The sequence below is a fragment of the Zootoca vivipara genome, chromosome 6, assembly GCF_963506605.1.
Source record: "Zootoca vivipara chromosome 6, rZooViv1.1, whole genome shotgun sequence".
Classification (NCBI taxonomy): domain Eukaryota; kingdom Metazoa; phylum Chordata; class Lepidosauria; order Squamata; family Lacertidae; genus Zootoca; species Zootoca vivipara.
In genome coordinates, this window is record NC_083281.1 from 12,310,485 (window position 1) to 12,325,277 (window position 14,793).

General features: G+C 48.7%; 1 protein-coding gene across 1 annotated transcript; it reads left to right on the forward strand.

The window, feature by feature from the left end:
• The first annotated feature begins 2,181 nt into the window (after positions 1–2,181).
• On the forward strand, positions 2,182–8,902 carry S1PR4 (sphingosine-1-phosphate receptor 4). Its single transcript, XM_035120849.2, has 2 exons — positions 2,182–2,237; positions 7,041–8,902. The coding sequence occupies exon 2, from the start codon at positions 7,431–7,433 to the stop codon at positions 8,670–8,672; it is 1,242 nt and encodes a 413-aa protein (XP_034976740.1). The 5' UTR covers positions 2,182–2,237; positions 7,041–7,430; the 3' UTR covers positions 8,673–8,902.
• Positions 8,903–14,793: the final 5,891 nt, after the last annotated feature.

Consider the following 14,793-nt stretch of genomic DNA (forward strand, 5'->3'; position numbering starts at 1 on the left):
TTCCAGCTTAAACTGAAGAAAGTAGGAAAAACCACTGGGCCAGTAAGATACAATCTAAATCAAACCCCTGGAGAAGAGAAGGTTAAGGGGTGATATGATAGCCATGTTCAAATATGTTAAAGGATGTCATATAGAGGAGGGTGAAAGGTTGTTTTCTGCTGCTCCAGAGAAGCAGACACGGAGCAATGGATTCAAGCTACAAGAAAGAAGATTCCACCTAAACATTAGGAAGAACTTCCTGACAGTAAGAGCTGTTCGGCAGTGGAATTTGCTGCCAAGGAGTGTGGTGGAGTCTCCTTCTTTGGAGGTCTTTAAGCAGAGGCTTGACAGGCGTATGTCAAGAATGCTTTCATGGTGTTTCCTGCTTGGCAGGGGGTTGGACTGGATGGCCCTTGTGGTCTCTTCCAACTCTATGATTCTATGATTCAGTCTTCTCCCTCTGATCACTCATCATTGTCCCACCATCAGTCCCAGGCTCTGAGTCTTCTTGACTTGGGGGGGGGGGAGTTCCCCAGCTAGTTCCTCCCCCCATTCCTCTGCATCCAACCAGTCCGTGACACTTGAGGACTAAATACAGCTCTCCAGAAATCTTCAACTTGTCCTCAGGACTCTCCGCAGATCACACCTATCAATGGCCTTTCTCAAGAGCTTTTGCCTGGCTGATGGGTGCCCTTCATCTCTATCCATGTCTCTTGCTTGCTTGGGCAGTGTGTGTGTGTGTGTGTGTGTGTAAATAGAAACCTGAAGCTCTTGCAGTGCTAGAATCTTGCTTACTGTGGACACTTTTGGATTTTCAAGCGAGTGCCGTGGGTACCACCCCCTCTGCTCACTTCTCTTCCCCCATCCCACCCCCCTGGAGCACACACACACACCACACTAATCTACAAATCCACAAAGAAAGTGAGAGATTTTCCAAGGGGGTTCAGGTAGAAATTTGGTCCAGTGGAATTAATCCAATCCTTGAAAATCAGAGTTGAAGGAGAGAGGCTGCAAACATGCCATAAGGGATAAGGCTACTAACGGCCAGTAGCCACAGTCGCTATGCTGCCCCTCCATGGCCAGAAACAGCAATGCTTCTGAAACCAGTTGCTGGCAGCCACAGGACCAGGGAGGTCTCTTGTGCTTGAACCCTCCCTGCCGGCTTCCCATTGGGGTCGTCTGTTTGGCCACCGTGAGAACAGGATGCTGGGCTGGAGGGGCCACTGGCCTGATCCAGAAGGGTCTCCTGGTGTTCACATGCTTCCATCATGTATTTCAAGCACATGACTTCCTCCAAAGACTCATGGAAGCTGTAGCTTGTGATGGGAATCGTAGGCCTGCAAGGAGGAGGGGGAAGGAAAACTACAGCATCCAGGATGCTGGGGGGAAATGTACACACTTTAGATGTGCTTTAGATGTGTGGTTTTGCGCACAGCCAAAATGGGAAGGAGCGGCACTCTTTCAACATTCTTCTTCAGCTCTATGTACTGTTCAAGAGGGGAAAAGGACCCACATCACCTCCTGGGGACAGTGAGTTTGGGAGGGGGGGGGTGTCATCTGTGATTATTGTACCATCTGTGATTATTGCACAATGTTTGCCTAGCTAAACTAAAAACATCAGTGATATTTAGAACAACGTTGGTTCAAATCAGTACAGTTTTGAAAGTACATTCAAAAAGTAGACAAAAGCCTCTCCTTGATCTCAGGAACCACCATGCAAAATTTGGTATCTTAAGAGGTCTCCAAATGAAGAGCGGACAGACAGACAGACAGACAGGCAACTTTCCGAAGCATAGAGTAGACGAGGTGACAGCTCCCTGCCCCAAGGAACCTCCATTAAATTATGTAAGTCTCAGCTATTATAAGGCTCCAGTCTTCTGGGGCTTTTAAAGGAGTAATTGCTTAGCCATCCCTGTGAATAAACAGTCTCCACGCTCAACAAGTTCTTGAGCAAAGGGAGGTCGATCAGACCTGAAAGTTTTTGTGACAGTTCCAACAACCACCGCCCTGTTTCTCGCTAGGGTGGGTCCATCCTGCAGAAGCCAAAATGTGGTTTCTCAGTTCTGGGTGTGTAGCAACATCCCCTTCCTCTTGTTTTGCTGGGTAGGGCATATGCCACCGTGTTTTTTAGGGCCTGTGTGTTGTTTCCCCCCAGCAAAAATACAAAAAGCAACCGCAACAATTTGGTCACCTCACTTGTGCCGGGAGAGTGTGCTGCAGCCACTACCAGCGCTTAGGGGCCAAATCCATCAGAGAAGGTGAGCCTGGAAGAGAGGGGAGCCTGGCAGCTGCTTAACTTTCCTCCTATCCATCTTTCCATTCATAGTTATCCACCTGTCCACACGCCCGGTAAGCTCCTGCTTTCTCAATTGCGCACACCATGCATTTAAAGCACATTCCGCCCAACCAAGAACTGTAGCCTCGCCTTCGCAGAGTTACGATTCCCAACACTCTGAACCGAACTGCAGTTCCCAGCATTCTTCCAGGGGTGCGTGCTTTGAATGCATGGTGTTTCTGCAGTCCTGGTGACTTCAGAGGATGCCTTCTTTCAGGACAGATTCTGCATCTAGACCAGTATTGCTTACTCGGACTGGCAGTGGCTCTCCAGGATCCCCTCTAGTTGAGGAGGTTTGTTTGCTGTTTGATCCTGGAGTTGCCAGGGATGGGATGTGGGGATTTATGCAAGGGCTACAGCTCAGGAGGTAGAACGTGGGTTTGAGCCCCACACGGGGTGAAATATTCCTGTGTTGCAGAATGTTGGACTAGGGTATCCTTGGGGTCCCTCCCAACTCTACGATTCCTTTCCCTGAAAAAAGAAGGATCCCAGTCCTCAGGGTCCTATTAAAATAGGAAATGCAGAAAGCTGCCTCACAATGGCTCAGATAATATCCTTCTGTAGTGATTCTTTGATAAAGGGAGACCCTTGGACCTTCTGCATGCAGGGCACCTGCTCTTGCACTGAGCTCTGTGGCAGAGCAGCTGCTTTGCATGCAGAAGGTCCCAGGTTCAATCCTGTGCATCTCCAGGAAGGGCTGGGAATGTCCCCTGCCTGAAACTCTGGAGGGCCACAGCCAGCCGCTGTAGACAATACTGAGTGAAGGGAAGTAATCAAGGGAAGTAATAGTACCACTGTATTCTGCTCTGGTCAGACCTCACCTGGAGTACTGTGTCCAGTTCTGGGCACCACAGTTCAAGAAGGATACTGACAAGCTGGAGCGTGTCCAGAAGAGGGCAACCAAAATGGTCAAAGGCCTGGAAACGATGCCTTATGAGGAACGGCTTAGGGAGCGGGTTATGTTTAGCCTGGAGAAGAGAAGGTAAGGGGTGATATGATAGCCATGTTCAAATATATAAAAGGATGTCATATAGAGGAGGGAGAAAGGTTGTTTTCTGCTGCTCCAGAGAAGCTGACACGGAGCAGTGGATTCAAGCTACAAGAAAGAAGATTCCACCTAAACATTAGGAAGAACTTCCTGACAGTAAGAGCTGTTCGGCAGTGGAATTTGCTACCAAGGAGTGTGGTGGAGTCTCCTTCTTTGGAGGTCTTTAAGCAGAGGCTTGACAGGCATATGTCAAGAATGCTTTGATGGTGTTTCCTGCTTGGCAGGGGGTTGGACTGGATGGCCCTTGTGGTCTCTTCCAACTCTATGATTCTATGATTCTATTGTCAGAACAGGGCAGCTTCCTGGGTTCCAGTCTGAAACCATCCTTTTTCGAGAATCACGAGGACTAGAGTCTTACTTTAGGGCAGAGGTTCCCAAGGAGGGTGGTACTGTCCTGGGGGGTGGGGTGGGGCAGGGAGCAGCATGGAGGGCTGGAAGTTTTATTAAATGTCTATCCAACTTTGAAAAGCTGGTCTCTGAATCAACTTTGTTGAATTTCTGAAACCGAGCAATTCTAATTGGGTTTTGAATAAATGTGCACTGAACTGTAACTGTTCCAAATGTCATTGTGTTATCTCAGTTGGCTAGAGCATGGTGTGGGCAAAGGCAAGGTTGATTGCTGGTTTGATCCCTTGTAAGGGACCGCTGCATATTCCTGCATTGCAGGGGGTTGGGCTAGATGACCCTCGGGGTCCCTTCCAACTCTACGATTCTATGAGATTATGGGTTGTGTTGACTGCTCTTTTATAGGGTGGGGTTGTGGGTGCTGGGGGGTGAGTTTATGGGAGCATGGTGGCCTGAAGAAGTTTGAGAGCCGTTGCTCCAGGAGAAGAAGCATCGTTCAGATTGACCCGCTGCAAGGCCGTTCCCTATCTCCCAGGGTTCCTTGCCTGCACCTTCTGTGGTCCAAGTTCAGATCTATTATTTCCCCCTTCACTTGCCCTCTTCTCTCCATCTCTCTGCTGGGTTTCCAGGCTTTCCACATCCACCTACGATCCGTTAATTTGTTTAAGGCCTTTTCTTCTTCATTTCAACACTATGATCCGAGAACCGGGATGACGCACATGGGTTTCTGCTGTTGTGTTTTTTTCCCTTCCCGGCACCTAGAGTCTCAATGAAGACTTGCAAAAGTTGCAATACGCAAACCGTAAAGGACATTGCAATGCAAGATGTTGAGAAACAGGACGTGACTTCTTTTTTTAACAAACAAAACCCCGCAAATATCTCTAAGGAGCTTAGGCTGGCGTATACAGGTGGAGCATGCGGGTGCCGTGATTCCTTTCCCTTTGCTTTTATCTTCACAACAGCCCTGTGGGGCAGGGCAGGCGAGGCCAAGGGTGCTACTGGCCCACGGTCACCCAGCAAGCTTTGAGCCCATGGCCCCCTCCAGCTGCTTGTGGAACTCCATCTCCCAGCAGGCAATGGGACGAGGTCTGTTGCATCTGACCACACCTGGAGGTGGTCGCAGGCTCCCCATTCTGTGTTACAGAACCTCATCATGTTGCAAAGGATTCTGGGATGTGCAATAGAGCGTCTTGTGGCGGAACCCAAATGATCTCTCTCTCAACTAGTGCTGGCCCTACCATTTGATGGAAGGTGCTGGTTTGTGGAGAGGGGGTGACAGCCCCCTTTCCACACACCCCATTTATATCACATCCCCCACCTTCCCCCCACTGTCAGTGTTAGAAATCCCCCGGGCAACAGGCACATTTTGCGACTGGCGTAAGGGCAACTGTGACCACATGGAGATCTCTGGACACCAGGCTGGCAACTGACGTCTCCACCTGGCTGGCCCCTCCAGCTGTCTTAAGCAAGTAAGCAGATGAGCTTATTTATTGTGCTTATATCCCAATTTTACTCCAAGGAGAACATGGTCCCCTCCTCTCCTCAGTTAATACCTACAACAAACCTGTGAGGGAGGTTAGGATGCTGTGGCTGAGTCCCAAGGTCACCGACAGAGTGGGGATTCAAACCCTGATCTCCCAGGTCCTAGTCTGACCCCCTAACCCAGGCACCCCCAAACTTCGGCCTTCCAGATGTTTTGGACTACAATTCCCATCATCCCTGACCACTGGTCCTGTTAGCTAGGGATCATGGGAGTTGTAGGCCAAAACATCTGGAGGGCCGCAGTTTGGGGATGCCTGCTCTAACTGCTACACCAGCCTGTCTTCCTAGAGCCCTTCTGCTCTGGAGCAGCTCTATAAATTGTACCAGTAGGCAAATAAATATGGGGGAAGCAAAATGTCACTTAAAGAAAGATCTGAAATATTTTCCTTGAAGCTTGAATTTGTTTTTATTCTGGATTGTTTTATTTGATGTTTTAATGAGATTTTTTCTCATTTAAAATATAAAGCAGTATAGAAATGAAACGAATAATAATATTCACTGTGAAGAATATGGTGCCTAGACATTCCTTTGTGGTGACCTTAACCCGGGAGCAGAAAGAGGCACGTGCTGCCGTCAAAGTTCTCTGTTCTGGGTGTTTGTGAGGGCAGATTAAGGACGCAGGAAGCTTTCAGGTCCCGCTTGCGTCTGGTCTCTCATGCACACTCAAACACACTCTTTCTTTCCATGGGTGGGGTTTTGTTTTAATTAAACAATTTGGACATAAAAAAAAATTAGACCAGGCTGCCTTTCAGCCAATGCCTTTCAGCCAAGGAATCATAGAATCATAGAGTTGGAAGAGACCACAAGGGCCATCCAGTCCAACCCCCTGCCGAGCAGGAAACACCATCAAAGCATTCTTGACATATGCCTGTCAAGCCTCTGCTTAAAGACCTCCAAAGAAGGAGACTCCACCACACTCCTTGGTAGCAAATTCCACTGCCAAACAGCTCTTACTGTCAGGAAGTTCTTCCTAATGTTTAGGTGGAATCTTCTTTCTTGTAGTTTGAATCCATTGCTCCATGTCCGCGGAGGCTGAGAAAAGTCTGAATTTACCATTTAAGCAACTGCATTTATCAAATAACTTCAGCACTAAGAGAACAATATAAGGCAGGAACAATAACTCGAGTGGCGTCTGCAGAGAAATGCTGCAGCGCTTACACACCACAGGTCTGCCCGTTAATGAATATGACCACGTTAGTTCTATTCATTTCAATGGGTATACACTGAGCAAGACTTAGCTGAGTGCCACCCCATACTGAATGGATCTACTTAAAGCAACAAACCCCATGTAAGCCTACGTCAAGGAAATAAGTAAAAAAATGAATACTGTATACCGTCTTATGTAAGTCACTTAGAGACTTATTTGATTAATAGACTCCGTAAACCAATAAAATGTCAAAAATGCATGGGGAACTAAAGGTCAGGTGAGCAATTGTTGTTTCTCCACAGTGGGTTTTTTTGGGGTATGTGTGTGCATTCCTCTCAACAAAGCAATATCCTTTCTTCCCCCCACCCCTTCCGCAGCAGCAAAGGAACTTCCTCAAAACCTATTCCTCTTCATCCAGCACCATGCACTGATTGACAGACGAGTAAGAACAGAAAACGTGTTGTGCTCTGCTCTGAAATGATGCCACCAGAACACGCCCCCTAAAAAAAGGCAATACTGTACCAGGAACTGCTACAAAGAGGGAGCACATCCTTTAAAAAACAGGAAACATGCCCTCAGGTGACCTCTTTCTCAGTTCAACAACCTCTCCTCGTTGACTCTCTTTTCTTCTCTTAATTTTGCAGAAATTTGGCCAAGATGGAACTCTGGACACCACTCTGGACCGGCCATGGACCACGGGTGGGGCTCTGGTGAAATTTCGGCAGCCATAGTGAGGTTACCCCTGCTTGCTTCCCAACCGGGTGCAAAGGCCGAAAGAGCTGCTGGTTCTTCTCACATTTGAGAGCTTGTTGGGCAACCATCTGCTCAAGAAGACGCACAGACTTTTGACTGTTTCACCTTTTGACCTTGTGTCCATTATTGTGAGATCCTAAGCAGTGGATATCGCTTTGCCTCCATCGAAGGCCGAGAGTGCTCCTGTGATTGTCTCAAACAAGTCTTCCCAAGAATAGGCCCAGTTTTGTTTCCGTACTGATCCACCCAGCAATTGAGGTCCTCCCATCTCCATCTAGAAGATGACTGACATGGAGCGCTTCGTCTCCACCTCCTCGCCCTCCCCTTGGACGGCCCAACCCACGTCTGTCCCAGAGCCCCGACTTGCCTCGGCCCACCGCCCAGAACTCTGCTACCCAACGGCGGACGCAAACCATGTCAACATCATCCTGTACCATTACAACTTCACAGGGAGGATGCAGAATCGCCGTCCCCAGGAAGACCAGATGAGTGTCCTAAAGATGATCATCGTTGCTGCCAGCTGCCTCATCATCCTGGAGAACCTGGTGGTGCTGGTGGCCATCATCCGCAAAGTGCGCGCCCGCCGCTGGGTCTACTCTTGCCTGGCCAGCATCACCCTCAGTGACCTCTTAGCCGGTACGGCCTACTTGCTCAACCTCTGCTTGTCGGGGAGCCGGACCTTCCAGCTGTCGCCCGCCATGTGGTTCCTCCGCGAGGGGGTCCTCTTTGTCGCCCTGGCGGCCTCCACCTTCAGCCTGCTGGTGACGGCCGTGGAGCGCTACAGCGCCATGGTGAAGCCCATCGCCGAGAAGGAGTCCAGCAAGACCGCCCGCCTGAGGGCTCTCCTCGCCTTCTGCTGGAGCCTGGCCATCCTCATTGGCCTCCTCCCCTTGCTGGGCTGGAATTGCATCTGCAACGTCTCCCGTTGCTCCACGCTCCTGCCCCTCTACGACAAGAACTACATCCTCTTCGCCGTGATCATGTTCAGCATCATCCTCGTGGGCGTCGTGGGCCTCTACGCCTCCATCTACTGCTGGGTCCGGAAAAGCGCCCAGCAGACCTTTTCCCGGTGCAGCCGGAAGAGGTCTCTGCGGCTGCTGAAGACGGTATTGGTGATCCTCTGCACCTTCCTAATCTGCTGGACCCCTCTCTTCATCCTCCTCCTGATAGATACCTTTTGGGGGAGCACAGCCTGGGCTCCCCATAAAGTCTTTGGCTGGATCTTGACCTTGGCCGTGGCCAACTCGCTCATCAATCCCATCATCTACTCCTTGGGGAGCAAGGAGGTGAGGAGGGCTGTCGTGGAGCTCCTCTGCTGCTGCTGCATCCAGGCTGGGGTGCGTGGCCCCCGAAACTGCCTTGTTGCCAGCGATATCCACGCCAGCTCTTCCACAGGCTCCTTGAAAGTGCGTGGCAGCTTCCGTAGCCCAGTAGCCTTCAGCAGGAGAACCAGAGAACCGCTCTCCAGCAATTCAAGTGTGCTGACCAATGACACGTCAGGGCTGCACCACACCGTGGACTAGAATCGGGACTCTCCTATAGCGCCACACTCTGGGCTAGAATCTCAACTCTTCCAGACACGAGGAGGAGAACCCTCAGAACTGTTGTGCATGTCTTCAGGAGGTTCAGAGGAAGACCAGAAATCTCAAAGATGACAGCGCCATTCCTATTGCTGCAATGTGTTCCCTGGATGTGTATTTTGTCTCACTGATGTATATTTTTTAAATTACATATATGCGAGTCTGAAGAAGAAAACTATTTGATTCAGATTTTTCCACAAAGGGTGCATACCTTTGGATTGATGTGTGAATTCCTAATTATTCTTTGCAACCAGCCAGTCAATGAGAAATGGTGGGTTAATTCCATTTTAACCATACCCATTGAAAGCTAAGGACTTGGTATACACAGGGTGGCGCTGTGGGTTAAACCACTGAGCCTAGGGCTTGCTGATCAGAAGGTCAGCAGTTCGAATCCCTGTGATGGGGTGAGCTCCCATTGCTCGGTCCCAGCTCCTGCCAACCTAGCAGTTCGAAAGCACGTCAAAATGCAAGTAGATAAATAGGAACCGCTCCAAGCGGGAAGGTAAACGGCGTTTCCATGTGCTGCTCTGGTTCTCCAGAAGCGGCTTTGTCATGCTGGCCACATGACCTGGAAGCTGTACGCCGGCTTCCTCGGCCAATAACACGAGATAAGTGCCGCAACCCCAGAGTCGGTCACGACTGGACCTAATGGTCAGGGGTCCCTTTACCTTTACATTACTCTGAGTATACCTTAGTGGCATACAAACCTTATGATGTGATGGGGTTTGTGTGATGGACTGACAGGGCCCCCTTGAATATTATTGCAATCGGCCATCAGGCAGGATGAACCTCTTGAGAGGACTGTCCAGCTGAATTTCTCAGCCCCGATTCCCTGACAATTCAGACCATTTGAGCCATTTTATAGAAAAGCTTAGCCAGCAGACGTGTATTCAGAGACAACACAGAAGATAGCTCTCTATCCAAGTTAAACTTCAGGGGCAAGAAACCCAAGACCCTCTAGGGGGCACTGTTGAGCTGCATTGGAATACAGAGGTTCTGAACAGAGGTTGTTAGCCACTGATGGTGCGGACTGGGGTTTGCCAGGCTTGTCTGTGTGGGAATGTTAGGGATGTGGATTAGGATATATTATTAGATAGATCCTATCCAAGCTTGTGTTATCAAGCTTCCAATATCAGCAGAGTGACATTCCCCTTTTGTGCGCAGCAAAACGTGAGCGTTCAGGTTTGTTAGAACCTCTACAACAATGTTATACTTCCTGACAAATCCCCTTTGTCCCTCTCAAAAGAAATACACAACACAGTGTTCATAAAATAAGATAGAGTTTACTTACAGGTTCATCCTGAGTTAACAGCATAATCTCAGAAAGGCAGGCTTGCTTAGAAAAGGTTACAGAAGTATTCATTTGGAGTCCTCTGGTCTCTCTCTTGGTAGCAGGCCAAGAGGGAGAACCATCCTAAACGTAGGTTCTGTGCAGATGTGATCCCAAGTAAGAAGGGAAGGCTAAGAGAGAGAATGGCTGCTGGCTAGGGGCTTTTGTCTGCCAGCTAATCCATCTCATCTGCATGTCTGGAGGATCAGGAAGCTGAACTTAGTCAGGTGTCCCTCCAGGTGAGTTCCTCTTAGTGGACACTCTAGGAACTGTTGTGACTTGTCTGCCCCAGTGTTCCATCCCACAGTCTGGATGGGCAAACCATAGTTGTCAGCAATGCTGTACATGCAGAAGCCCCTGTACCCTAAGGACAGGGGTGCTGAACCAAGGGGGGACAAAAGCAGCCTTCAAAGCATGGTTTGTCTGTATGCTTGGAAGCTTAAACCATCTCTTGGCTTCTGAATTACGATTAGCATTACATTTTAGGAGAAGGGCTGTAGCTCCGTGGCAAAGTTCCTCTTTTCCAATAAAAAGACCTCAGGCTCAACCCCTGACACCTGCAGCTGATCTTAGAATTGTAGAGCTGAAAGGGACCCTGAGCATCATCTAGTCCAACCCCTTGCAATGTAGGGATAGGCAGCTGCCCCATACAGGCGTCAGACCTTGGCATTATCAGCACCCGGCTCTAACCGACTGAGCTATTCAGGCTAGGGCTGGGGGAAGACCCTCATCGGAAACCTGGGAGAGGAGGAAGCCAGAAGAGCACCCTGGCCAGGTTTGTTATAAGGCAGCTTTCTAAGGTTTGACGGGGTGCTTTGTTTAGGATAAGGACTTCCCCACCACCCAAAAAATAAATGAGGGAATGCTTGCATGAACTGGATAAAGATCTAACACGATGCTGCTCACATCCAATGGAGGCATGAGCACCCTGAACTGCGCAAAGCAATGCTTTGCTCTCCAACTCAAGGAAGGCAACAGGCATTGCAGCACAGGAGCTTAGCATGATGGTCCCTACTCACGTGTAGCATTTACACACATGCCAGCAGCACGCCCAAAGAGGGCTCCGATCCAGGCTTCTTTTTCTGCAGGCAAGGAGGAATCCTTCCCTTTGAAGAAACGCCATTAATCGCGGGGGGGGGGGAGAGATTCTGCGAGCAGATGGGGGGTGCGACGAAAGTCCTTTACTTTCCGTCTTATAACTTTGACCTCTCAATTATTAAAAGCACTAACAGGGATTTCTGAGGTAAATCAAACCTCCCACTTATCCCTCTAGCCTTTCTTTAAACCCTCTAGCACTCGTGGGTTTTCAAAAATAAAATAGAGTCCTCTTCCAGCCTAAACGTGGCCAGGTACCTATAGAGACTCGGGGCTATAAGTAAGACTGTTCCTATGTGTACTCAGATAAGGGTTTTCACTTCACTAGAAACTCCCTTACTGTAAAGCTAGCCTCCTTCCTGAGGTAACTTTATTATCACTCAGAACCTGTCTCCTCCTTCAGCCCCCCTCCTTTTCTTGGTGCACTCTCAGCCACAAACTAACCTTTCTCCTCTAAAAGGCAGTTTTGACAGTTTAAAAGAGTTCCCCACCAACTGGGTTCCTGGGTACCTTAGCTGGAAAATGAAATAGACGATTACTGGTATGACACTTTAAAGATGGATATTTATTGGCTTGAATCTTAATGGTTGCTTTCTGGTATCATTGGTACAAACTTAATTTCACAGGTAACGTTCTTGGTAATCAAATAACAGAATACCTATCAACTACTTCATCTACTCTAAGTCTAGCTTCTCCACGACCACCCAAGCTCCCACACACAAAAACCCTCAACCGCCAACTGACATAACGGTTCCCCTTTCCATTTAAACCCCATGCAGGCCACGCCTCCCATGGAATGTTGCTGTCAGTTAACCAGGAATCTGGGTTAACCCTTCGATAGGTCGGTTGCGAAACAAAAACATAACATAACAGTTTCAAATTCGCCACAGGGGGTGATTTCCACAGGTCCCCACATCAGCTGCCCACACCACTTAGAATCATAGAATTGTAGACTTGGAAGGACCCTGGAGGGTCAGCCTAGTCCCACTAGACTGTCCCATTGCAGTCTAGTCCCCTGCAATGCACATGCGGTCCCCATCCAATGTGAAACCATACCAGACCTGCTTAGCTTTGCAAATGTGTGAGTAGTTTTATTGCTGCACCAGTCACAGGGATTCCATGTTTTGTTTTGTTTTGAATGGAGTGTCAGGGCTGGAATCAGATACAGGTCAGCAGGAAAGATGCAAGGAAACAGCGTTCAACTCCTGCCCCATGGAGCCATTGGCAGGAGTGAAGGTCCCTGCCTTGCCCTCCACCCTCTCTAAGGCTTCTCCTCTCCCCGATGTTTCCCAAGCAGTCTCAAACTGCGCCTGCCCATCTCTGGCCTCTGCTTTGCCTTCCTCATTCTTCTGCACATTCTTGGAGACCAGGGCAGAGGATGAGCTTGTCACACCAAGAAGGGGAGACTCCCTTGCTTCCTCAGCAGCCTCTTGACCCTTTCCTCCTCTGCCTCAGCCTCAGAGTCTGAACCGCTTCCTGTCACAGACTCCTGCTGCTCACTAAACCCTGTTGTTCCTCCACCCCAATTTTCTCCCTCTGATCTCTCCTTGGTGTCCCACCGCCAGTCCTCTGGCTCTGAGCCTTCCTCTGGGGTTTTCCTGGGGACGGGGACGGGCGGGTGGCTGGCACCTCCTACCACTCCTCTCTGCCCAGCCAGTCCATGGCATTAGGGTTCCTCACATCTGGAGCAGATGTGAGTGGGGAGTTGCAAGAGGAAGGGGGGCATTCAACTAAATTCACGTCTCCCTGCTCTCCTTTAGGAGTCAGAAAATGGAGACAGGCTCCCTGTAAGGAAGGAACGGGGGATCTTTTTCAGCCAGGGAGCAATTACAACCCCAGGAGGGGTGCGAGTGCTTGCTTGGTGAGACCCAGAAGCAGTAAGTTTGGCTACAGGGGTGCCAATTTGAATAAAATATGGGGCCAACCCAGGTAAGCCCCGCCCCACATAATTGATCACAAGATGTGGCATATGCACACCACTTGAATGGCAATGCCAATCAACTGGGGAGGGGCTGGTCCCTCAAATATTTTTTTGGGGGGGCAAAGGGATCTTGGTCCCCAGAAGTTAGCTCCTATGGTTGGCTACGTTCCAACCACATAACACTTACACAACCCTTGCCATACAGGCCAGCAAAAGGCATTATCATAGTTCAGTGAGGCACCCCAGGTAGGCATTGCAGGGGGTTGGACTAGATGACCTTTGGGATCCCTTCCAACTTTACAGTTCTACGATTCTGAAATCCAAACTATTCTCCCTGGCACTTCACTGCCAGCTGACCGACTGGAACCTCCAGCCAATCAGAGTCTGCTGTCCATCTACCCAGACCAATCAGACTGAATTTAACTGATCCAGGCCCCACCTAATAAATTTTCAAAGCAGTCCTTTCTCTCTCTCTCCTCTCCTCCATCACAACCTGTCACCAAAGCAGGCTGGGAGCCTCATCGACAGTACAAGTCCCCAAACCTTAAAAGTTCTGTCACAGGATACAGTATTACTTTCTCCAAAACATGAGCACAAGGAGACATCTATAATTGCAGCAAATATCCACAGATTTTGGATTTTGCATAATGAACACCCCCACCAGGGTTAGCAATGGCTGCTTCCAAGCTCTCTCCTCTTTCTTCACAGACTTTATTGAAGAATTTAATAACAATAACCAAACCAAAAGCGTTCTCCTCCAAGACAAGTGTATGTATAGATGTTAAGCCTTGTGTGCAGTCGTCCACATGGCATCGAAGCAAACTTTGAAATACCTTTGCATTGCGCATGTAGTTCACACCCACGGGGTCTACTTCAGTCTAAAGCGTTTCTCTAATTTCTCCATAGCTGCTGTTTGCAAGCTTGTGGTTGGCTGTTGGGGATCATCCTCGTGGAAAGAGGCACACATGGTTTTAAATGTTTTTATTTTTTAAATGGTTTTGCAGGGTCCGCAAACTTTTTCAGCAGGGGGGCAGTCCACTGTCCCTCAGACCTTGTGGGGGGCCGGACTATATTTTGACAAAAAATATGAACAAATTCCTATGCCCCACAAATAACCCAGAGATGCATTTTAAATAAAAGGACACATTCTACTCTTGTAAAAACACCAGACAGGCCCCACAAATAACCCAGAGATGCATTTTAAATAAAAGGACACATTCTATTCATGTAAAACCATGCTGATTCCCGGACCGTCCGCGGGCCGTATTTAGAAGGTGATTGGGCCGCATTCGGCCCCCGGGCCTTAGTTTGGGAACCCCCTGGTTTAAAGGTATTTCTGTATACTGTATAATAATAATAATAATAATAATAATAATAATAATAATAATAATAATAATAATTTATTATTTATACCCCGCCCATCTGGCTGGGTTTCCCCAGCCACTCTGGGCGGCTTCCAACAGAAAAATGAAATAAAATAATCAATTAAACATTAAAACATTACCTGTACCACTTCAGTGCAGACAATATTCAGCCAGGTTGGATCATAGCTGCCAAGTTTTCCCTTTTCTCGCGAGGAAGCCTATTCAGCATAAGGGAAAATCCCTTTAAAAAAGGGATAACTTGGCAGCTATGGGTTGGATAAATCAGCTTCCTAGTTGGATTGCCTTAAATTGATACACCCTCTTGTGTGAGGCTCCACATTTGGCGAACGAATT

Coding starts and splice junctions, on each gene's coding strand:
- S1PR4 (XM_035120849.2), top strand. CDS start 7,431: ATGACTGACATGGAGCGCTTCGTCTCCACCTCCTCGCCCTCCCCTTGG.